The following is a 26,550-nucleotide window of genomic DNA, read 5'->3' as shown; positions in this document are numbered from 1 at the left end:
CTTGGTAAACAAACTACAGCTAGTCCAAAATGCAGCAGCAAGAGTTCTTACTAGAACCAGGAAGTATGACCATATTAGCCCGGTCCTGTCCACACTGCACTGGCTCCCTATCAAACATCGTATAGATTTTAAAATATTGCTTATTACTTATAAAGCCCTGAATGGTTTAGCACCTCAGTATTTGAATGAGCTCCTTTTACATTATACTCCTCTACGTCCGCTACGTTCTCAAAACTCAGGCAATTTGATAATACCTAGAATATCAAAATCAACTGCGGGCGGCAGATCCTTTTCCTATTTGGCGCCTAAACTCTGGAATAACCTACCTAACATTGTTCGGGAGGCAGACACACTCTTGCAGTTTAAATCTAGATTAAAGACCCATCTCTTTAACCTGGCATACACATAACATACTAATATGCTTTTAATATCCAAATCCGTTAAAGGATTTTTAGGCTGCATTAATTAGGTAAACTGGAACCGGAACACTTCACATAACACCGTACTTTCTACATCATTAGAAGAATGGCATCTACGCTAATATTTGTCTGTTTCTCTCTTGTTCCGAGGTCACCGTGGCCACCAGATCCAGTCTGTGTCCAGATCAGAGGGTCACTGCAGTCACCCGGATCCAGTACTTATCCAGACCAGATGGTGGATCAGCACCTAGAAAGGACCTCTACTGCCCTGAAAGACAGCGGAGACCAGGACAACTAGAGCCCAGATACAGATCCCCTGTAAAGACCTTGTCTCAGAGGAGCACCAGGACAAGACCACAGGAAACAGATGATTCTTCTGCACAATCTGACTTTGCTGCAGCCTGGAATTGAACTACTGGTTTCGTCTGGTCAGAGGAGAACTGGCCCCCCAACTGAGCCTGGTTTCTCCCAAGGTTTTTTTCTCCATTCTGTCACCGATGGAGTTTCGGTTCCTTGCCGCTGTCGCCTCTGGCTTGCTTAGTTGGGGTCACTTCATCTACAGCGATATCGTTGACTTGATTGCAAATTAAAACAGACACTATTTCAACTGAACAGAGATGACATCAATGAATTCAATGATAAACTGCCTTTAACTATCATTTTGCATTATTGAGACACTGTTTTCCAAATGAATGTTGTTCAGTGCTTTGGCGCAATGTATTTTGTTTAAAGCACTATATAAATAAAGGTGATTGATTGATGACTTGGGATTTGACTTCAGACTCGTTTGTGACTTGAAAGGAATGACTTGGTTCCTCCTCTGGTGAAATCAGCTGCTGAGTTCATGAGTGGAACAAAAATATGGCAGGACTTTTACTTTCTGACCCCTGGACTTTACACCTCTGTCTGTAATCTATCTGCTTGTTTTACACTCTGCTTTTGTTGGCCACCAGGTGGTATTGTGAGCAAATTAAGTTTCCAGAAATTAACCCTTTTGTGAACCACTTGGCTGAAAAGCTTAAAGCTTCATGAGGCTTCATCTTCCAATCACTACCTGCTGTAGAACAAGGCTCCTTCTCAGCACCTGATCTTCTCTAGAGTAGAGTCAGAGACTCAGATTTCTTGCAAACTGAAATCTTTTAATAACATTTAGCATATTATTGTAGTCATTAGGGCTGGGCAATATGGAGCAAAAAATATAACTATTTATATATTGCTATATCTCGATATACAATATATATCTCAATATCTTTACAGAAAATATACCCCCCCAAAAACTACTGCAAAAACAAATATGCCAAATATTACATGATTAGGGCCCTATGAAATGTTTTAATTTTTTCTTCACCATATGTTCTATTGTTACCTAATTCTGTATTTTAGCATGTGTAATTATTTAAATGCATAAAAAATTGTTTTCTTAAAATCGCCTTATGTGAAATGTTTTTTCCCCTCTGAAATTATGTGTATTTACATTTTTCTGGTTATCAAATGAAGGTATAAAACATTAATTTAATTTATCTTTTAATTATTGAAAACTAAGCAAGCTTATGTTTTTGGTAAACAAATGGGATTTATTATTAAAAATAAAACTTGGAAGAAATGTTTTGTTATTATTCCTTAAATTATGTTTGTTTAATTTTAATAGTAGTAGTAGTAGTCTATGTACATTCTGCTGAACAATAGTAATAGATTTCTGTCAAATACTTTTATTTTGACGGGTTTACCTTTACAGTTCCAGGTATGTGATACTACAGTCTATGATGTGATATGACACTATTTTTACTCAAATCAAATGGTCAGATGCTCATGAAGTGACTCTCAGTGCAGTTCTGGAGATGTTCTTCATGTGTTTACGTCCTCATTTAGTGAGACGACAGAAGCTGAAATCACCACGAGCACCACACGCTTCTGTGTGTGTAATAAACGAAGACTTGTCCTGCTTAATATTTACAGATATTAGTCCATATTGCGATTTGATGCGAGTGCAATGACCTACTTTTGATTAATTCATTCAAAATTTGACAAATTAAGTGACATTCCACGTTAAACTGTCAATTCCATTTTTATGACTCGATTCCACGATTCCGTCCGCGTTTTCTGCATCTTGGAAATCATAGGGCCCTACATTAGACATCTGCCTGCTGTTTGCCTGACGTCTTAAAACCGATGTATCTCCATATAATGGAGCCAGTTTTAGGGGGCAGGACTTAAGGGGCCGGGGGCTTGAGTTTATGTTTGGGCCCTACTTATGCTACAAATATCATGATGGAGTAGCACAAATTACACAATAATTTAAATATGCTTTGAGGTACCTAGAAAAAGTAATATGCAACATGCCTTTAGTCAAAGTATAGAGGTGGGCTAATATTACATCCTCATTATAATACAATATAATGCCGGATGTGCTCACTTGGTTGAGAGAAGATCAAAACCAAGAGAAAGAGAAAGCTGTATTTTTAACCCTTTGACTGTCCCACCAAGAAAAAGGCATTTGAAAACTTATTGTTTGAATTTCTTATCTACTTTTGTCGCTAGTTTCCACACTCAATGTATTTTTTTTTATTCCAGAACATCCCATATTTTTTGTAATATCGGCCTCTAACAAATGGTTGAGATGTCACTTAATGGTAAAAATGCTGGAATTCATACATACAAATACTATAAAGATCAGAAAATGTGAACTATAATACTAATTTAATAAAAGAAAAGCTAAATATAATAGTTTTTGTATATTGAATCTTCTTTATTTATTGAAGTATGCCATACATTTTTTTCAGGTTTTCATTTTAACACAGGGAATTATACGTTTTCTTTTTTTTTCTTTTTTAAATAAACAAAAATAAATAACAGAAATAACTAAAAGTAACAAAACCAACATTCTTTCTGCGTTTAAAAACTAAAAAACTAAAACCAAAAAAAAATAGAAAAACAGCAATATAATTGCATTTTATGCTTTTATGATTCAAGAAACACGTTGTCAAGTGTGGTAGTGCAACAGGATTTTATTTTTTTATTTTTATAGATAAATGAACATTTATTTGTAAATCAGCAATGCTGTGCAGTGGAAGTCTTGAGCCAGGGGTATGAGCCTCTGGCTCCTTTAAAGAAACTGCTTTTAGAGTGTCTTTGCCTTTTCTTCTCTTCTACTATGGAAGCTTACTAGATGATGTGCTTGTTGAGGGAGAATCATCTTAATCCAGGGACTCAAAAGAACTGTCACCAGCTACCTCTTCTCGGATGGGGTGATAATACAGATCCTTCTATGTCAGTGGAAAAAGTCTACTATTTAACTATGAAACTAACAGCGCCAGTAGGTGGCGCTAAGTCTCTATCTCAATGAGAGAGTTGAATCCTTTATTCAAACCAATCATGTGAAAGCAAAAACAAATGAACGAACGATACCTGGACCCTGTTTACTCAAACGTTTGAGTTACATGACTCATCTGGTTTTACAGTGTAATTACAGACACAGCATTATAGGTGTAAACAAATTGAAAGCTTACAGTAGAAAGGCAAACACGGATCAGCTGTTCATCTAGACAAGCAGCACTACCTGTTCTTCACACATTTAACAGAACCTGTTTGTCCATAAACCTTTGATTACTGCAAACCACATAATGTTTATTTGGTTATGTGACTTTTAACAGACCTTTCTATACAGTATGAACCTGCTCAGCTGCGTATTTCACAGGGAAACCTTGTCACATTTACGAAAACATGACACAATTGAAAAATCAGTCAAAAGCATGACATGTAGGAAAAACTTACTACCGAGACTAATATTAGAGAAGGTGATCTCCTTTGCATAAAAGTGTATTGCAAGATTGTTTGACCTTTTTTGTCAAAAATTAAAGATCTGAAATAGACAGACGGGCAAACCAAGAAGGATGTGGTTTTGATAAGAAATCAGAACCTGTCCTACGTTTACATTAGAAAATTGAGGGGGATTTTTTCACATATATTATGTAAGGCTGTAGATTGACTTTATTTCTGTCGGACATCTAGATAATCTCTTACTGAGAATTAACAGAGGTTTAAATGTTGATATTTGATTAATTAGAAGTCACCATTGTGGTGATCAGTGTTTGGTTTAGTTAGGATCTTGGTCCTCATACTTCTTGTGTTAGCTTGTTTCTGGCTGTTGTAACATGTGTGTTATAAAGCACTCTCATTGTGCCAGAGAGCGGTGAGCTCAAGTGCTAGCGTCTTGCAGCTAATTCTGACAAAATTATAGCAAAATAAGATACTAGTGTTTTGTTACAACTATATTTATTTTCCTGCATAGAAATCCTGCAAAAAAAGAATAATTTACATATTTTTTACAAAATGCAAGATTTTGGATATGCATCACATCAATGGTGACAATCAAAACAAAAAGTCTGGAAAATAAGAATGAGTTTGTGCTATGAAGTGATTTTGATTGTCACCATTGTTGTGATGCATATCCAGAATCTTGTGTTTGAGTACATGATGCTTTTACTCAAAATATTTAAGCAAGTATTTTGCCCTTGGTTTCTGTACTGTAGATTTAAAAGGCTGGGGGGTTATAAATGGAATAACCTCAGATACTTAATATGTGATGACATTTTCATCATCAACAAAGAGCTGATACCAAAAACACAGTTACTGCAGTCAGACACAGGCTAATCAGAGAAGTAGCTGGACCAAGAGCCCAACTAAACCAAACACTGTCCACCACAATGGTGACTTCAAATGAATCAAATATCAACATTTAAACCTCTGTCAATTCTAAATAAGAGGTTCTCTAGATGTCTGACAGAAATAAAGTCAATCTAATGATTCCATGTTTGTGGAGATGTTTGATCCTCCTCTGCTGAGATCTTCAGAGATGAAATGTCTTTGATTTGCAGTTGATTTTACACACATTCTCAATCGTCAGTTATTTCATTATTTCATAAAGATTATTTTATTTAATTGATTTTAGGACAAACACAGTATCTGGAAATTACATTGAAATAACATGACTGTAAATCTAACGCATCCTGAGAGTGTTGATTTGGTCCAGAAACAGTATAAGTTATGCCTAAATGAACCTTAAATGATGTTGAAAATATTTATACTGACCACTTTTGAACTAGTTTGTAACCTTGTAAGGAGGTTCTGTGAATGTCTAAATCGGATGTACAGAAGACGTCAAAAAAAGACGTCATAAAAACTTTCATTTTGGCTCCTCAGTGGACGTCTTTTCAATGTCAGCCAAGACATAAAAAGACGTCCACTGGACGTAACTTTGCTCAGTGGGACATTTAAAAAAATATAAACTACAATATTTTGCTTATTTAAAGTTGTATAATATTATTGATATGCCATCCAATACACTTAATAAGGTCCGTGAAACTTTATTCATTATCAACTAGCACACATCCTGCATTTTCATGACTCATTTTAAAACTTAAATCATGTCTACTTATTACACCTTACTCACAATTTATGGAGGTTAAAAGAAGCAAACAGCATGTTCATTTACATTTACACATATTTTCATATTCACTCATCCAGAAGTGTTTAGCTTGTAAGTAACTTACAAATGAGGACAGATAAGAACAGATTTTACTCTGCACTGTAAAAAGTGTTTCCCTATATTTATTCAGTAAAATTGTGTCAAAAATTTACAAGCAATATTATTAATTAAATTTAACACATTTTAATTAAGTAGAAATAATCATTAAAAATGAGTAGAATAACATGAAAAAATTAAGTAAAATTTACTTAAAAATATTGATTTAATTGGACAAAAATCAAACAAACAAAAAACACTATGCTAAAGAATACTATGTTACACTGTAAAAGTGTTTCCCTATATTTATGCAGTAAAATTGTGTCAAAATTTTGCTTGCCAGGCCAATAGTTGGTGATCATGAAACATTATATGCATGCACATGACATCAGCCTTTTTACAAATTTACATTTTTGTTGCTTACATAGATATGATACAGGCATCATGTTCAAAAGGCTGTGTCTTAAGGCCCCCAAACAGAGTTATTGAAGACACCTAAAGTTCCCAAACAGAATCAAAGGGTAAATTGTTGGTTACCATTACAGTGGTCAGTGTTTGCTTTAGTTGTGTTCTTGATCAGATATCTTTACTGTACACATAAATTAAGTGAAAAAAGTAAACAATCCAGCATTTGTGGCGTAATATGACGTTTTTAAAAGTTAGTTCTAAATACAAAAAAATATACATTAGTTTAGACACATAGACATCAAAAATCAGCGTGAGCATCACGACAATGGTGACCATCAAAAAAGCACGTTGTAGCCAATAAAAACCATGGCTCCCATCATGCATTGCGGCATGAATAAATTATGAGCTGAACTGTCTTTTTAGCTTTTTATTCTAACTATATTTTATTTTTTTGTATCTAGTTTTGTGACGTTCAGAGTAGATCTGTTTATCTGAATATGCTGTTTGTCACCGTTGTTGAGATTCATATGCTGATTCTTGTTATCTGTGCGTGCCTAAAATCAAAAATTTTAATAAAAAAAAACAACCACTTGCAAAAGATGCCTACAAAACAGCCAGTATAGAGAATACAGACTTTTTCATTGTGGATTCAAAGCTGTTACAATCAATAATGGAAGTTTTACTTAGAGAAAAGAGTTTAAATGAGTTCAGTAACAGGTCAAACAACAATTACATTAAAACATAATCATCACCACCCAATAACTTTTGCTCTTGGCTTGCGAAACACTTTTTAAAAGTAAAAAGTCACAAGGCAAGATCCCAACTAAAGCAAACACTGACCACTATAATGGTGAGACACAAATTGTGATTTTCTCGTTTGGTGATTCTGCTTGTTAACATCAGGTGTCTTCAATAATGCTCAATCATAACTCAATTAATTTCTTAATTATCTCATTAATTTCAACTCTGCTTCAGTGTTACTTTTAACACTGCTACAGTGTTTATATGAGTCCATACTCAGAGTGTTAAATTAACACTGGGGATTTTGCTGTGTAGGCTTCGTCATGGTGAATGCTTATTGGTAGTGCCAATGACCAAGTCATTCCTTTCAAGTCACAAACGAGTCTCAAGTTAAATCCCAAGTCCTAAAAGAGTTAAAGTTAGTGAGATAAGTGACTTATTAAATGATGATTGTGCAGTAGTGATAAACACCTGCTTTTATTAAGAAAGACAGAGGATCGGATGATATATTGTTTAAAATGATGCCACCATCATTGAGATCAATCGTAATTAAACCAGAAAAATGTAAAGTAAATGAACAAAAACAATTTTTAAAGTTTGGGCTCATAAATATTAGATCACTCGCACCAAAAGCAGTTATTGTAAATGAAATGATCACAGATAATAGTTTTGATTTACTCTGCTTGACTGAAACCTGGCTAAAACCAAATTATTATTTTGGTCTAAATGAGTCTACTCCACCAAACTACTGTTATAAGCATGAGCCCCGTCAGACTGGTCGTGGCGGAGGTGTTGCAACAATATATAGTGATATTCTCAATGTTACCCAGAAAACAGGATACAGGTTTAACTCTTTTGAAATACTTCTGCTAAATGTTACTCTGTCAGACATGCAAAAGAAATCTAATGTATCTCTTGCTCTGGCTACTGTGTATAGACCACCAGGGCCGTATACAGAATTCCTGAAAGAATTTGCAGATTTCCTCTCAGACCTTCTAGTTACAGTTGATAAGGCGCTAATCATGGGAGATTTTAATATTCACGTTGATAATGCAAATGATACATTAGGACTTGCGTTTACTGACCTAATAAACTCCTTTGGAGTCAAGCAAAATGTCACCGGGCCCACTCATCGTTTTAATCATACACTAGATTTAATTATATCGCATGGAATCGATCTTACTGCTATAGATATTGTACCTCAAAGTGATGATATTAAAGACCATTTCCTTGTATCGTGCATGCTGCGTATAACTGATATTAACTATATGTCGCAGCTTTACCGTCTGGGCAGAACTATTGTTCCAGCCACCAAAGAAAGATTCGCAAATAACCTGCCTGATCTATCTCAACTGCTAATTGTACCCAAAAATACACACGAATTAGACGAAATTACTGACAACATGGGCACTATTTTCTCTAATACATTAGAAGCTGTTGCCCCAATCAAATTGAAAAAAGTTAGAGAAAAACGTACTGTATCATGGTATAACAGTAATACTCACTCTCTCAAGAAATTAACTCGTAGTCTTGAACGCAAATGGAGAAAAACTAACTTAGAAGTTTTTAGAATTGCATGGAAAAACAGTATGTCCAGCTATAGACAGGCTCTAAAAACTGCTAGGGCAGAGCATATACACAAACTCATTGAAAATAACCAAAACAATCCTAGGTTTTTATTTAGCACAGTGGCTAAGTTAACAAATTACCAGATGCCACCTGATTCAAATATTCCACCAACGTTAAATAGTAATGACTTTATGAATTTCTTCACTGATAAAATAGATAACATTAGAAATACAATAGCGAATGTAGATTCTACAGCGTCTAACACTTCAGTTTCATCCATCGCACCCAAAGATAAACTGCAGTGCTTTACAACCATAGGACAGGAAGAGCTAAATAAACTTATCACTGTATCTAAACCAACAACATGTTTATTAGATCCTGTACCCTCAAAATTACTGAAAGAGCTGTTACCTGTAGCAGAAGAAACGCTTCTCAATATCATAAACTCGTCGTTAACTTTAGGACACGTCCCAAAACCATTCAAGCTGGCGGTTATCAAGCCTCTTATTAAGAAACCAAAACTAGATCCTAGTGTACTGGCAAATTATAGGCCTATCTCAAATCTTCCATTTATGTCTAAAATTTTAGAGAAAGTTGTGTCTGCTCAATTGAGCACCTTCCTGCATAAAAATGATATGTATGAAGAATTTCAGTCAGGTTTTAGGCCCCACCATAGCACAGAAACTGCACTTGTTAAAATTACAAATGACCTCCTCCTTGCGTCAGACCAAGGCTGCATCTCATTTCTAGTCTTACTTGATCTTAGTGCTGCGTTCGACACCATAGATCATGACATACTCATAGATCGATTACAAAACTATACAGGTATTCAAGGGCAGGCTCTAAGATGGTTTAGATCCTACCTGTCCGATCGCTACCATTTTGTTTACTTAAATGGGGAGTCATCTCATTTATCATCAGTAAAATATGGAGTGCCACAAGGATCCGTCCTAGGTCCCCTTCTATTTTCAATATATATGTTGCCCCTTGGTAATATTATTAGAAAATACGGAATTAGCTTCCACTGTTATGCTGATGATACTCAGCTATATATCTCAACGAGACCAGATGAAACTTCCCAATTATCTAAGCTAACAGAGTGTGTTAAAAATGTAAAAGATTGGATGACACACAATTTTCTCCAATTAAATTCGGATAAGACAGAGATACTAATTATTGGACCAAAAAACACTACACAGAATCTTGTAGATTACAATCTGCAACTAGACGGATGTACTGTTACTTCCTCTACAGTCAGAAATTTGGGTGTTATATTAGACAGCAATTTGTCTTTTGAAAATCATATTTCCAATGTTACAAAAACTGCATTCTTCCATCTTAGAAACATTGCCAAGCTACGAAACATGTTATCTGTTTCTGATGCAGAAAAGCTAGTTCATGCATTCATGACCTCTAGATTGGACTATTGTAACGCACTTCTAGGTGGTTGTCCTGCTTCTTCAATAAACAAGCTACAGGTAGTCCAAAATGCAGCAGCTAGAGTCCTTATGAGGTCAAGAAAATATGATCATATTACCCCAATTTTACAGTCTCTGCACTGGCTACCTATTAAGTTCCGTATCAGTTACAAATTATCATTACTTACCTATAAGGCCCTAAATGGTTTAGCTCCAGCGTACCTAACTAGCCTTCTACCACGTTACAACCCATCACGCACCCTAAGGTCACAAAACGCTGGATTTTTGGTCGTTCCTAGGATAGCAAAGTCCACTAAAGGAGGTAGAGCTTTCTCACATTTGGCTCCCAAACTCTGGAATAGCCTTCCTGATAATGTTCGGGGTTCAGACACACTCTCTCTGTTTAAATCTAGATTAAAAACACATCTCTTTCGCCAAGCATTCAAATAATGTATCTTTTTAATTGTGAGTGTAGTTGCATCTGTTCAAAGTTGCATTTTTATTCATTAGCTTGGGTTAAACTAATTTTACTTTGTTGGATCAGCAGCTATGCTAATGATGTCTGTATTTTGTTTCTATGTTTCGCCACGGGATTTACATCCCGTGGTAACTAGGATTTAAACAAGCTCCAGTCTGAATCCAGAAAACCTGAGAAGAGATGATGCTGACCCTCAGAGGACCCCAGATGATGCTACCTTGAATCAACAAACAGAACTAACAATTATTGCTAAATGTGTGACTGAATCATATAATAACTTAATTAATAATATTGATAGTTCATCGTCTAGCTGACTACGTCTTGTATTATTATTATTATTATTATTTTTTCTAAAATCCTGTCAAATGTGCACAAACTACTAGCTACTACTAAATATTGTAGAAACATAATTTTCTGTAAAGATGCTTTGTAACGATTTATTTTGTAAAAAGCGCTATACAAATAAACTTGAATTGAATTGAATTGAGATCAGTGTTTTCTTTAGTTGGGCTCTTGACACTTTTATTATTTCAAAGTAATGTGCTTTTTAACACTTGCGGTTATGTTACAAAGTAAATATTAACACATTTTTGAATTTAAAGCTTGAATTAGCAACTTAAATTGCCCTTTCATCATGTAAAACATTTAAATGAACATGATGAGGGTGTCTCTCTTTGGTTTGATACATGATGTTCCGCTATTACTGAACTACAACAAAAAAATCCTATTAAACAAATATTATTGTAATGCTTAAATATTGGGGGGGATTGTTCAGACTCAGGATTTTAGACATGAGCACTTATGAAATAAAATTATTCTGGAAGTAAGCCGGCTGATGCTTAATAATTACTTCATCATGTAAAAGCAGCTAGTTACAGTTTGCTGCACTGCACTGATTGCACTGCTTTATAATAGCACTGTACTTTTACAGAGAAATATCTAACACAAGAAGCCAAAGGTCAAGAGCCCAACTGAAGCCAACACTGATCTCCATGATGGTGGCATCATTTTAACCAATAAAACATCAGCATCTGATCCTCTGTAAGGCACAATAATGACAGGTGTTCATCACTAATGCACAATCATCATTTAATTAGTCTCTTAATTATCTCATTAACTATAACTATTTGATGACTTGGGATTTGACATGAGACTAGTTTGTGACTTGAAAGGAATGACTTGGTTCCTCCTCTGGTGAAATCAGCTGCTGAATTCATAGGTGGAACAAAAATATGGCATGAATTTTACTTTCTGACCCCTGGACTTTACACCTCTGTCTGTAATATATCTGCTTGTTTTACACTTGTTGGCCACCAGGTGGTATTGTGAGCAAATTAAGTTTCCAGAAATTAACCCTTTTGTGAACCACTTGGCTTAAAAGCTTAAAGCTTCATGAGGCTTCATCTTCCCATCACTACTTATTGGTCACCGGGTAAACTTATTACATTTGATTTGCAGCGGAGAAAATCTTCAATTTGAAGAACAGTTTGTCCGTCTATATAATAGACAGTTGTTAGCAGATAATTTTAAAGAATTCTAAATTTGAAAAAGAAATGGATTTACGAAAATGGTTTAGACCTCCACAGCCTCGTCAATCAGCAGACTTAGATACTCCGGCCACGACCACCAGGTAGTAATGGCTTTTGATCTGCACTGAATTGAAAGCAAATCTGCAAAGGCTGTTTGCTAGTGATGGAGATCTTTATTAGATGAACACTGCGTGTGCTGTGTACGGTTCAACAGGTATAACTTAGACTACATTCGATTAAAGTACACGATACCACTAGGACATTAGTTTGTTGTACATGTAACTTATTCATTAAATCCAATGTATAGTTTCTACATTAAATAAGCTGTCACAGAGTATGAAATGAATACCCTCCAAACCCACGTTAGCTCTGGTCCAGGAGGAATGCCTTCGTCTAGACACAATTAATATGGATATCTCCTCAATATTTACAAAAGACATACGTCTGTCACTTCACTTTTGTCTCCTGCAAAATACAGAATGTTTTTTTTTTTTTTTTTTTTCTGTTTCTTTATCTCATATTATTTAATAAAATAATAATTGGGTCAAATTTACTGACAATGACACAAAACACAAAGTCATGGAACTGAAAGTGTTTATGAGAAATATGCACACAGATCAGCTGTTCACCTGTTCCTGCATTAAATATAGAAACTGGGTCCACTGGATTAATTTGCTTTAAAACACAGAATGTTTTGTATTGTCCTTATGAACATTTAGTCAAAAGAAACCAAGCCCTGTGTGTTTAATCTGACTGAAAAGAATGACAAGCTAATAATAGAAACTACTGCATGCAATTAACCAAAGAGCTATTGACAAAAAAGTAATGTGTTATAATTACAGACAAACCTTTCCACCCCTTACAGTTTGAAGCTGCTCAGCTGCGTATTTCAAAGGGGTGTTGCTTTGTTTTTCAAGGCACCTGTCACATTTACTAACAAGATACACCTAAAAAATCTGACAAAAGCCTGACACGTACAAGGAAAAACATGTCAAAATCAATTACATTAAACATGAAAGAAAAAAAAAAAATGAACCCACCATACATTACACATATTTTAGATGCATACATTGAGTATTTGGATCTCAAAATCACTTTTCCACAGAAGAAAGCAAGCCTTTCAGGTATGAAAAAGCATTAGGCAGTACATGTATTTATTCATTTATTTATTTTTGTGAATTATTTATTTAGTCCTTATTATGTAACATTTGTATTACATTTGTGTATAGTTGACAAACAGGCTCACCAATCAAAAGCTATAACTGCAAGAGGAATAAATACAAAATGTCTATATAAAGTATTGTTCAAATGGCAGTTCTTTATTTCATAGTATTTTCATGAGCAGTCCTTCTAATGTTTCTCATGCCAGTGAACAAGCTAAACATTTGTCTGAGACACACCCTCATAACGACTTTGCTGAACATTTATTTCAGTGAGTTGAGCTGCTAGATCTAGGAAATCTGTAAGCAGTTCTACAGATCTTTAATTCCACATCAGAGTTTTTAACATCCCACAAAAAGAAGATAAAAAAGAAGATGCCTCAATCTGAGCAAACCAGAAAAACTCTCTCCGATCACAGGAAAAGTCTCCAGGATCTAAAAAAGTCCTATGAAGCAAGTGAAGGTAAGGGAAGGCAGACGTGTTGTGTGTGAATGTAAATGTAATTCGCATTCGTGATTAGAGTAATTTCTATCTGCTACTTCCAAAACTATGATTAACAAACCAGGAGTTCAAGTCCTGTTCAGCACATGATTATAGTTAAAGTATAAGATGTTGAATTAATAAATGCAAATAAAGTTATTTGTTTCTTAAAATCACAACTTATCTTAACTTGAGATGACACGACAAATGAACATTCTGAAACAAATATCCTAACCAAGAAGCCGAGTTAAATGGACAAGTAGAAACAAATCAGACATTATAATGAGACTAACCAGTGTTTTCAAAATAGTCTAAAAAGCATTAGATTAGTTAAAAATTAAGCAACATATATTCAGTCTTTCTGTATATATATATATATATATATATATATATATATATATATATATATATATATATATATATACAGTCTGTCACATAAAGATAGTAAAGGTGATTTAGTAAGGAAAAAAATATAGCTTACAAGGCACATCCAAATACCCACATTTTAGTCTTTGCCCTTGTCCACTTATATGACGTATTTCCTCTTTTTGGTCCAAGTGTTCAAGTAGGGGAGGAGACCAGAAGTGTGTTTAGAACTTTTCATTACCTGATCAGACACACTTTCGAGTGATGTAAAAAGTGTTTACAGAGCTTTATTTAGATTTTCAGTATGTTGCATTTTAAAATAAACTCATAAATATCTTTAAGTAAAGTTATCAATGCAAATTTAGCAGTTGTGTTACTTGTAATTATGTCATTAAAAACATTTGCAAATATTGTATATAAAATACACTCATCTTTGAACCAATTTAACTTACAGTGGGATGTTCTCGTGATTTTTGGGGCACATGAGTTCCTGAACATTGTGTAATGGTATACGTTAAGCCTACAATATTTGTGAGTAAAATAAGGCCTTTTGTAAACATAACACGATGATACTTTGAAATTTTACATCTACAATGTAAACTGCACACACTCACATCCAAAAGTGTCTTTTCAAGTTACTTATTAGAAATATACATTTTCAAAAATAAACATAACTGCTTCAAGATTTTCAGTATAGGTGTGTGTAAATGTCAAAGTATTGTCAAGTTATGTTTACCACAGATTTTATTTTACTCAACTAAATGAAGAAAAGAAAAAAAATATATATATTATAAAACCCCATAGGAAAATCTTAAGAAAACAAGCAGCGAAGTAGTCTTCGGGTTCTGGCATCATACCTGCACCACTCTAAACAGCTCTGATTTCAAGATTAGAACAGAATAAAAAGGGTGATTTTAATGCAATTCCTGCCAAATAGTGCACAATTTTTAACTCACATATAATGAAAGCTTAATAAATATATTATATAATATACTAAAAATAGGATTTCTGGTTTATTTAATGATGAAGCAAAAATGGACCTTTATAGTAATACTGAAGGGTGTTGTATTTAGTGTTCTCTCATTTATCAGTGTAAAACCCGACACGTTAACTTAACTCAAACCGTTTGAGTAAACAGATTGCCTTGATTTAAACCCTGTAAGTTTTAAAAATTTGCATTCAAGTAATTAAGTGATTAACTGAGTGCTAATTGTGAATTAGTGATTAACAGCTGCTGTTAACACTCTGGAGACTAAGGGTATTTTGGGGCCTGGAGAAGTTTTGTCATGCCCTGATATTTGTGCTTTTTTCAGTTTCTTATAAATATCTAAATGGGTAAATTATAATATCACTGTAATCAGCACAAACTGGGCTATAATAATATGTGAAATGCATGTATGTACATGATTGTATTTTTGAGAAAAAAAATGTTATGCATGGTTGGTGAAAAACTAAAAATGTTAAATCATTTGAATAAGGCCATAAAACACATACATAACATTGGTTCCCGGGATTGTTGAGAACTGGAGCTTGTAGCCTAGAATTTTTCTTTCTAAATTATGTGAAATTCATCTTGTTTACTCATTTACAGGAAACAATATATTGATTTAAATTTTCTAAGACACTTTTTGTTGGTAAAAGTCATATGCGAGTAGGCGTCAACTATCATGAATATCATTGTGATTTACACCTGAGAAGACAAAGGCCTGCATAATGAGCTGCATAATGAGCCATTGAGTCAGCTGTGCCACTGAGTGAGGAGTTACAAGAAAGAATGTGAGGACAACTTAAATCTATATAATTTTATGTTTGTAGTTTATTAAGAATATATTTAATTATCCCACAACATAATTTAATATCCACTTGGGGGAGCAGTTAAACAGTTTATTAGGGACAATCAAAGCTTACTTTCAAACAATTTGTTTTTAGCATCCTTACTCCAGTCACACAATCCTTCAGAAAAACTTTTAACAATCTCATTTTCTACCAAAAAAAAAAAACAAACATTTATTATCATCATCATCATTATTATTATTATTATTAATGTTGAAAAGAGCTGATAATATTTTTCAGGTTTTTTTAGGGGGAAAAAAATTAAAGAAATGCATTGTTTTTACATTTGTTAGAGTTATCTCTATTTGTCACATTTATATTATTTACATCAAGCTTTTGAATGGTATAGTATTGTATATTGTTATTGAAACTTAATAATGTTTCACTTGATTATACATTTAGTCAGGAATTATAGTTTGGAAAAAGTATTTGGAAAAAGTCTAACTAGTAAAATGTTTGAGAAGGGTCTGGCTGCAGACTTGCACTTGCACTCTCAGACTTGCATTCTCAGACTTGCACTCCCAGACATTTGTGCTTCCGCTAGCGACGTCACTTGCAGCCTTTATTATTATTATTTTTTTTTTTTTGCTATTTATTGATAACTTTTTGTTTGAATCTTTCAACATTTTACAACAGTAGCTAGGTGGTGAAGACAAGAAAAAAGAAACTAAATTACAATGTCACTTGCATTCTCAGACTTGCACTCTCCTACACTTGTGCTTCCGCTAGCGACGTCACTTGCAGTCTTTATTTATTTTTTATTTTTTTTGTTCTATTTATTTATAAGTTTTTGTTTTGAATCTCTCAACATTTTACAACAGTAGCCAGGTGGTGAAGACAAGAAAAAAGAAACTAAATTACAATGTCACTTGCAATCGCTACTTGCACTCTCCGCTACCTGTGACGTCACTTGCAATCAACACAAATCATGCATGTTGCCAATGGAGACAAGAAGCTGTGGTGGTGATTGATTAAATGATTAAAACTAAATTAGTAGGCCTACTACTATACACAAAGTTTTTCGTTAAGCGTTTTCCACCTGTAGAAAAAAACAAACACCTAATATGGCATAATGTATTAGGATACGTTAAGTTCAATTAAAAGACCAAATTCGATATATAGTTATTATTTAATGTACAATAAAGCAAGCAGATGGTTATGAACACAATGCGAACGCTTAATGTGGCCTAATAACAGACTAAGATGATAAAGACAATTCAGTAGGCATAGCCTATATTTCTTCTTGTTGACTCAACGTATATACAGACCAGCAAATATGAACGTGCATTATGAAATGCATTAAGTGATTTTAAAAGGATCAGCTCCGTACAGGCAGGCAGACGAGTACAGAACGCAGTGCGTTAAATTGTACATTAAACGTTTTCCTCCTATAGAAAATCATTATAAATAAAACACATAATGTAGCTTAATGGACAAAGACAGTGATATAAACGAGTTGTAGACAGTTTATTCTATATGGAAAAATGCTTAATGCGAAATTTTGCACGTTGTGTTTATTCACCACCACAGCTTCTTGTCTCCTTTGGCAACAAACACGATTTGTGTCGATTGCAAGTGTCGCAGGTAGCAGAGAGTGAAAGTAGCGATTGCAAGTGACATTGTAATTTAGTTTATTTTTTTCTTGTCTTCGCCACCTGGCTACTGTTATAAAATGTTGGGAAATTCAAACAAAACGTAAAAAAAAAATCAATAAAATAAAAAATAAAGACTGCAAGTGACGTCACTAATGGAAGTGCAAGTGTCTGAGAGTGCAAGTCTGAGAATGCAAGTCTGAGAGTGCAAGTGCAAGTCTGCAGCCAGACCCTCTTGGAGAGTTTACACGTTATGTGAAAACTAGTACAAATAAATAAAAAGAGACTTACTCATGTTTATGATCTCTGCTGAATAAAGTGCTTCATTCTTTTTTCTGAGGAAATCCATTTCTCAAATCCTCAACCACATCACATCTTTTTGGGGTGATTTATGTCTTAATCCTCTCATCGCGAAGCAAACAGTAAAATAAAATAAAAACTTGAAGAACAGTCTGGCTGCTTTTTCTTCTGTGTGTGTGTATTCAAGCCGCGTGCTTCAGTTTGAATCTGAATAGCACGTTAAGCGCGGGGGTGTGGTCACATTAGATATAATGAAGGGAGACATGAAAAACAGACATCGCGTTGTTTTCATATGGATTATTTTATCTCAGAATATTTGTTTTTGGCAGCACTTGTTTAGTTTAAAAGTAGACATTTCAGGCTTTCTATAGATATCTCTCTCATGTTTCTTCGTTGAGTATTCACAGAGTTACAGTTAATCTTAATGACGTGTTTGTAAATGAAGATCAGCGCACACAAAGGCTGCAGACAGTGCACCTTGTTTGTTATCTTTATTTTATAACTGCACAAAGGTGTTTTGTTATTATGTCTGTATCCAAAAAAATAGTCCCTTTACAGATTCGATTGATGTACTGCTCTTATCTGTACGATTAAAACTGAGAGTGTAATTTAAGTTCTTTTCGGGGTTATCCGGAGAAAATGACTCAAAACGCATATATGCGTTAATCGACTTCAAAGGGTTAACAAACATAATTACTGATCTGAAGTGAATGTAATGAACAAAGTCATTTTCAGATGCAATGAAAAAAAAATAAAAAAAATAAAACCATGAATAACCTAGATTAGTCCCAGGCTCTGTTCTGAAGTAAAATAATTATAATTACTGTTAACCAAGAGTAACACATTTTAACGGATTAATCGCCTATTTTCATTTGCTGAATGTTTTCTTTATTTTTTAATTTTTTAAACACGGTAAAAAAATAAATTAAGTTTGTCAGAGGAAAAAAATATATGAGTCGTTTATAGGTTTCATTTTAACGGATCAATCACCTATTTTCGTTTGCTGCATTTTTTTTTTTAAACATGCTAAAAAATAAATCAGAGTCTTTGAGAGGAAAAAAATAGGCTATTAAAAAATATTTTACAACAAATCCTTTAAATTTAACAAATTTATCAGAACAAAACAATAATTAAAATGTCTGGTGAACGACTGCTGTTTCCAGTGAATATGTGCGCGAGGCACCAGCAATCAAACAGCTGAAACAAATAATACTTAATTTTTGGTCACACATAAGGCATGATTCAAAAATGCTGGTAGTTTTTTAAAAATGAAGAATAATAACAGAGTTAATACTAGTTATTGCTAAATGCTGGACCGTTCCCATTTCGCTCTCCATATGGAACCTGAAGATTTTTTAAACCAAGAATGAACCAAAATGAAAATGAAATTAAAACATTTCGCTTATATATATATATATATATATATATATATATCTTCTGGGCTTTTGAATTACAGCAAATAGGTTTTAGAAACACACAGTTATAACAACCAGTGAAAAGACTAAGACAGAAATCAAGGGTCAAGAGCACGACTAATACAAACAGTGATCTCTAACATGGTTACTTCAAATGAAACAATAAATCAACATCTAAACCTTAGTTCATTCTCAATAAGATCTTCTGTAGACGTCTGACAGAAATAAAGCCAGTCTGGTTATTAATAAGTGGAGCTGGTGATGCTGATTGTGGGGTTGTTTAATCAGATCTTGAGAGATTTCATGTATTTTATTTCAGTTGATTTCATCTAAGGCTGTGTCTGAAGTCAGTTGTAGTAGTTCTTGTGTTTCTTTTTTCTTCAGTGATTCTGTTTGTTAACAGCAGCTGTTCATCACTAATTCACAATTATCACTCAATTAATTACTTAATTACTTAATTGTAACATATAGCTTCTTTTTCTGAACTCAATTGAATTAAGTTCAGAGTACTTATAACTGTTAGTTTTAAAACTTAAATGGTTTAAGGCAATCGGTTTCCTCAAAAGGTTTGAGTTAACATAACTTGTCAGGTTTTAGTGAGGCTGTGTCTGAAGTCAGTTGTAGTTCCTTTCTCTCTTTTCTTAATTAATTCTGTTTGTTAAAAGCAGGTGTTCATCACTTCATTATTTAATTGCAATGTAAATCTTCTTTCAGTGAACTCAACTGAATTATGTTCAGAGTACTTAAATGGTTTAAGGCAATCGGTTTGCTCAATTGGTTTGAGTAAACCTAATTTGTCAGGTCTTTAAGGATATCTGTTTACTCAAATGGTTTGAGTTAAGTTACTTGTCGGGTTTCACAGTGACATATATGTTCCCAAACATTGAAAGGTAAATATATGTACCATTTATTTTAAAGGTTAAGGTACAATTTGTAGAGCCAGTCCTGATTGGCTGCTTGAATCTAAAAGAACGTCCGGTTTCTTCTATTTCTTTCTTTTGGCGGAGACAAAGTTATAGCACGGTTACACATGGTTCTTACCAGATTTGGGTAGTCCAGGGCCCAAAGAGTAAAAGTCCTGCAATATTTTTGCTCAACCCATGAACTTAGCAGATGATTTCATCAGAGGAGGAACCAAGTCATTCCTTCCAAGTAACAAACAAGTCTTCAGTCAAATCCCAAGTCCTCAAAGAGTAAAAGTTAACGAGATAATTAAGGGACTAATTAAATGAAGATGCATTATTGATGAACACCTGTTGTTTACAATCAACAACACTAAAGAAAAGAGAAACACAAGAACTACTACTGACTTTAAGCACAGCCTTGGATGAAATCAGTTGAAAGAAAAAGAAGAAGAAAAAAAAAAGAAAAAAAACTTTGCCACCATAATTGTGGTGAGTATTTGCTTCAGTTGAGCTCTTGAGCCTTTAAACAGTTTTTATAAATTTGCTTCTAAACAATTGCATTATTCACCATACTCACCATACTCAACTGTACGTCACTTTCACAAAAAAAAGAGAGAAATCTCATTATGCAAATGCCACCATATAATGCTTCAATATTGAGGAAAAAATAACAAATTTCAGAATTAGGCATTTAGCCATGAACAATTATCATGTGATCCTCAACAGTGTTGAAGATTATTATTCATACTGCAATGCATTATGGGAGTAATTAATGTATTGCAACATGAAGCATTTTGTTTATTGTCACAATTGTAGAGATTCATATGATGGTTCTTGATATCTGTGTGTGTCTAAAAAGCACTGGAGTGCAAACTTCTATATGTGTTACAAATAAAAGAAAATCATACCCTATGAATATTAGAGCAACGTTTTTTGTGTGTGCATACTGTAGTTTCATTGGAATTACTCAAAACCTAAACATGTGATAAGAAAGAAAAAAAAACAGCTACAGTTAAACCAGCTCATTGCGACTATGTGTTCTCCACAACACCACATGCAGAGCTACAGAGAGAGATCTAACACAACAAGTCAAGGGTCAAGAGCACAACTAAACCAAACACTGATCTACATGATGGTGGCATCATTTTAACCAATTAAACATCAACATCTGATCCTCTGACTTCAGGGTACAGCCCCAGTGACTAAGCTATTACAGTTATGTACTTTATTTTCAGAGAGTGTACCCTCAAAGGTACAGCTTCTGTACCCTTGGCATAGGGTACATAAGACATCAACATCTGATCCTCTGTAATTCTTAATAACAGCAGGTGTTAATCATAAATGCACAATCATCATTTAATTAGTCACTTAATTGTCTCATTAACTTTAACTCTTTGAGGACTTGGGATTTGACTCAAGACTCATTTGTGACTTGGAAGGAATGACTTGGTTCCTCTTTTGGTGAAATCAGCTGCTGAGTTCATGGGTGGAACAAAAATATTGCAGGACTTTTACTCTTTGGCCCCTGGACTACCCACCACTGGATCTTACAGGGCTTTTAACCAAGGAGGTCCTTCAAAAAATATCGAGATGTACTGCATTCTGAGTCTATTCCATTGTTTTGGTATCTAATCAAGTATCTTATAGAAACCAGGAAATGAAATGGATTTTCAGGTAAATTACACTCACTCAGTAGATGATCATTTCTATGTTATAGTTAGACATTGTTTTTAATATGAAAAGGATTTAGTAAATTCTGATTTTAATTTCAGAGTGTGTGTTAATATATATATATATATATATATATATATATATATATATATATATATATATATATATATATATATATATATATAATTATAGTCAACGATTGTACCCTTTTTGAAGGGATAATTTTTGTACTGCTAAATAAAGGTACACAATTGTCACCACAGGTACAAAACTGGTCTCTTAAGGTACAAATCACAAGGGTACAAATTTGTACCCTATGCCAAGGGTACAAAAGCTGTACCCTTGAGGGTACAGCCCCAGTGACAAGCTATTGTGCCCCTAAAGGTACAATTATGTACTTTATTTTCTGAGAGTGTAGAGAGAGCCGAAAGAAGATAAGATACCAATTGTTTGTGAGCTTCTTCATGATGTTATCCATATTGTGGTTAACAGTCTCAGTCTCAATGCTGACCGCTCTGCCCACTGCTTAAATCATGTCTTGTGAGGCTTTGGATGAGGCTGTTCCCATTTTCTGAATTTTCCTATAACCCAGGGTAAAACCTAGTCCAATCAGCAGAAGACCTGTTATCATGGTTTCGAATAGGTAGATATATTTAATGTCCTCCACGGAAAGAGCCGCAAGACACGCGACCAGCCAATTCTACCACGCGTCCATCGTGTAACCATCTGCAAACATTCTGGCAGGGCAGTCAGTAGTGATGGGAAGATGAGGCCTCATGAAGCTTTAAGCTTTTCAGCCAAGTGGTTCACAAAAGGGTTAATTTCTGGAAACGTAATTTGCTCACAATACCACCTGGTGGTCAACAAGTGTAAAACAAGCAGATATATTACAGACAGAGGTGAAAAGTCCAGGGGTCAGAAAGTAAAAGTCCTGCCATATTTTTGTTCCACTCATGAACTCAGCCGCTGATTTCACCAGAGGAGGAAACAAGTCATTCCTTTCAAGTCACAAACGAGTCTGAAGTCAAATCCCAAGTCATCAAATAGTTAAAGTCAATGAGATAATTAAGAGACTAATTAAATGATGATTGTGCATTAGTGATGAACACTTGTCATTATTGTGCGTTACAGAGGATCAGGTGCTGATGTTTTATTAGTTAAAATGATGCCACCATCATGGAGATCAGTGTTTGCTTAAGTTGGGCTCTTGACCTTTGGCTTCTTGTGTAAGATATTTATCTGCAAAAGTGCATGTGCTGTTATAAAACAGTGTGATCAGTGCTGTGCAGAAAATCATTAATAGCTGGTTTTACATGATGAAGTAATTCGTAGGCATCAGCCTATTTATATACAAAAAAAAATAATTATTTCATTTATCATATGTTCAGTAAACTGTTGGTTTAATATTGATAATTAATTTGAAATATCATGTATGTAATGCATATACATTTTTGATACTTTGTCCTACTAAGACGCACAGACATGATGACCCAGCATATGAATCTCAACAATAGTGACAACCAACAAAACGCTTCAAGCTGAAGTGCATGCAGGGTAACACCATAGTAAAAAACTACAATAATGCACTGTAGCATGAATAATTATTGTAACCACTGTTGAGGATCATATGATAAGTGCTCATGTCTAAAATCCTGAACCTGTACAATTTCCCCCCCAATATTTAAGCATTACAATAATATTTGATTAATAGGACTTTTGTTGTAGTTCAATAATAGCTGAACATAATGTAACAAACCAAAGAGAGACATTTAAATGTTGATAAAAGGGCAGTTTAATTTGCTATTTCAAGCTTTTAATTCAGCAATGTGTTAATATTTAGCATGTAACACAACCGCAAGTGTTTAAAAGCAAATTACTTTGAATCATTAAAAGGGTCAAGAGCCCAACTAAAGAAAACACTGATCTCCATGATGGTGGCATAATTTTTAATAATAAATCATCCGACCCTCTGTAATTCCCAATAACAGCAGGTGTTTATCACTACTGCACAATCATCATTTAATTAGTCACCTAATTATCTCATTAACTTCTGAATTCATAGGTGGAACAAAATTATGGCATGAATTTTACTTTCTGACCCCTGGACTTTACACCTCAGTCTGTAATATATCTGCTTGTTTTTACACTTGTGGGCCACAAGGTGGTATTATGAGCAAGTTAAGTTTCCAGAAATTAACCCTTTTGTGAACCACTTGGCTGAAAAGCTTAAAGCTTCATGAGGCTTCATCTTCCCATCACTAGCAGTCAGATTTCCCCAAACCCAAGCTTCTTGTCGAGAAGGGAAGCAGAGGGAAGAAATGTGTCTGCTTCTGTTGAGAGCCAAGAAGAAAAAGTAATGCAATGCAAATAGGCTAATAAAAAAAAAAATACTTACTTGTGTGAACGATATCTTCCACGGGGTTTCAAGTCACCACGTTCTTCTGGGGAAAATATTAAAAAAAGATTATTTCTCTCAGCATGTCTTGAGGTAACTTCTGTCTTATTCCTCTCAACACGTCTTCTTCCAGAAACGAACAGAAGCCGAGATGAACTTGAGGAAAAGACTTGCTGCTTTGTTTGCTGCGATATGTTTACACGCTGCCCGTCTCACGTGGACTATTATAATATGAATAGCATGCTCAGTGCTTGGGATTGATCTAATTAGAGATAATGAAGCCAGACAGGAAAGACTGTACATCACGTTGGTTTCATATAGATGACTTTATCACAGAATATCTGCTTTGCTTAAAAGTAGACATGTCAAGCTTTCTATACATACATCGCTCATATCTCTTTGTCGAGTATTTGCTGAATTTCAGTTCATTTTAGTGACATTTAAATTAAAATTAAATTAAATTAATGCATTTAGCAGACTATCGAACCCAAAACCTTGCACTTGCTAATGCAATGCTCTACCATTTGAGCTACAGGACCACATAATACTACTACTACTACTAATAATAATAAAACAAAATACAGCATTTCAAAAAAGATCATGCAGACCAAGGTGGCAGACAAGCACACCCTGTTTGTTTCCTTTATTTTATAAAAGCACAAAGTTTTGTTGTAAAACTAAAGGAGTAATTTAAGTTCCTTTAGGAGTTTAAAAAAAAAAATGCAACAAAACGTGCCGGTGCATTTGTTGACCCCAGAGGGTTAATAAATATATTTATTAAGCATTTATATTATATGAGTTAAAAATGGCTCACTATTTGGCAGGTATTGCATTAAAATCCCCCCTCTTTATTATTCATGCATTTATAACTGATGTCATATTTTGGTTGAAAATGAAAGTCGGGTTGAGGTCTAAACCCAACTTTTTTCAACATCAAACTCCGACATCAGACAGACATGGAATTTTGGTTGGAATAAGCACCACACTGCAACAAAGGGTGAAATGCATGGCAGCACATTAAATATCTCAAGATCTCAACAGAGGAGGATTAAACAACTGCACAAACAGCATTACCAGCTTCACTTATTACTAACCAGACTGACTTTATTTCTGTCAGATGTCTACTAAAGCTCTTATTGGAAATGAACAGGGGTTTAACTCTGTTATTTCCATAACAGCATAACAGTTAAACACCATAACAGTGTTTAGTGTTTCCATTGGTTGGGCTCTTAACACTTATTCCAAGTACACCTGGCTGCAGCCTGCAGATTGAATACTATAATGCAGTTTTTTCATTGTTAACTTGTCTCACTATTGAATCAAGAGATGTTAGCTGCTTCAAGTTTGCTCTTCTTGACCAGCTGAATTCGCAAATGAATCATTGGGATATTCTAAAGCAAGCTTAACGTGAAAGTACGTGGCTTTATGCATTAAAACTGTGTTTTAAAAATACCAAAATCAGTAAACAAGTTATTAATAAAGCATTATATTCACAGACAAGCAGATATGAGCACAGAATACGAACCCAAAGCATTTAATTTCCACCCATAACCTGCTTGTATGTAAATAGAATGTGTTATTAAAAATGTTTACTGAGTTTGGTCTTTTTAAAACACGTTTTAATGCATTAAGCCACATTTAATATAAATAGATGATACTTTATAAGGTTTATCTCAATGTTTGACTGTGGCTGTGAGACTGCACTAAAATAAGAGCATGATTATCATGAAATTGTGTTCTTTACTATATCAACGGTTTACAGGTATGTCTTTTCAGAATCATCACTGGCCAATAGAAATAAAAGTTTATCGATTTATTTAGTTTCAAAGAATGAGGATAAGAATATTTTCCTGAAATAAAGGGGAGAAAAAAAAAACTATGATTTGCTATGTAGTAAAGAAAATTAAAAGCTTCATAAAAATTTAAATGGCAGACACATTAGACTATTGCCTACAGCCAAAATTCAGCATCTGCCCAACGGGACATCAAACAGTCGTTGGATTTAGACGTCAAGCCGATTTTCATTTTCAACCAAAATCCAATGTCTAACCGACATTGGAGTCTACATCTTGTGCTTGTGCTTGCCACATCTTGTGCCCATGGGAAAATCTTGAAGGAATAAGCAGTCTTCAGGGTTCTGACATCATATATGCACCACTCTAAACCGCTTTGATTTCAAGATTGAATTTAGTGTGTATTAAGGGCTCTGCACTTTGACATATTTGTAAGACCTGTGACAGTCTTGCATACTTACTTTCCTGTTTTGTGTAAGTGCTCTCAAGGGGCCAATACCAAAAGTGTGGGTATTTGGACAGGCCGACAGTTTACAAAGAGAAAAATCCACCCAAA

General features: G+C 34.4%; 1 protein-coding gene across 1 annotated transcript in view; it reads left to right on the top strand.

Annotated features, from left to right (window-relative positions):
• Nucleotides 1-13,618: 13,618 nt before the first annotated feature.
• Nucleotides 13,619-26,550, top strand: part of LOC128027910 (deoxynucleoside triphosphate triphosphohydrolase SAMHD1-like) — a 67,692-nt gene continuing 54,760 nt past the window's right edge. Inside the window, exon 1 of the mRNA XM_052615727.1 lies at nucleotides 13,619-13,706. Coding sequence (XP_052471687.1) covers nucleotides 13,619-13,706 — 88 coding nt within the window. The remainder of the gene's footprint in view (nucleotides 13,707-26,550) is intronic.

Source organism: Carassius gibelio, chromosome A1 (assembly GCF_023724105.1).
Source record: "Carassius gibelio isolate Cgi1373 ecotype wild population from Czech Republic chromosome A1, carGib1.2-hapl.c, whole genome shotgun sequence".
NCBI classification, from domain to species: Eukaryota; Metazoa; Chordata; class Actinopteri; order Cypriniformes; family Cyprinidae; genus Carassius; species Carassius gibelio.
This window is presented reverse-complemented; position numbering and strand designations above follow the sequence as displayed.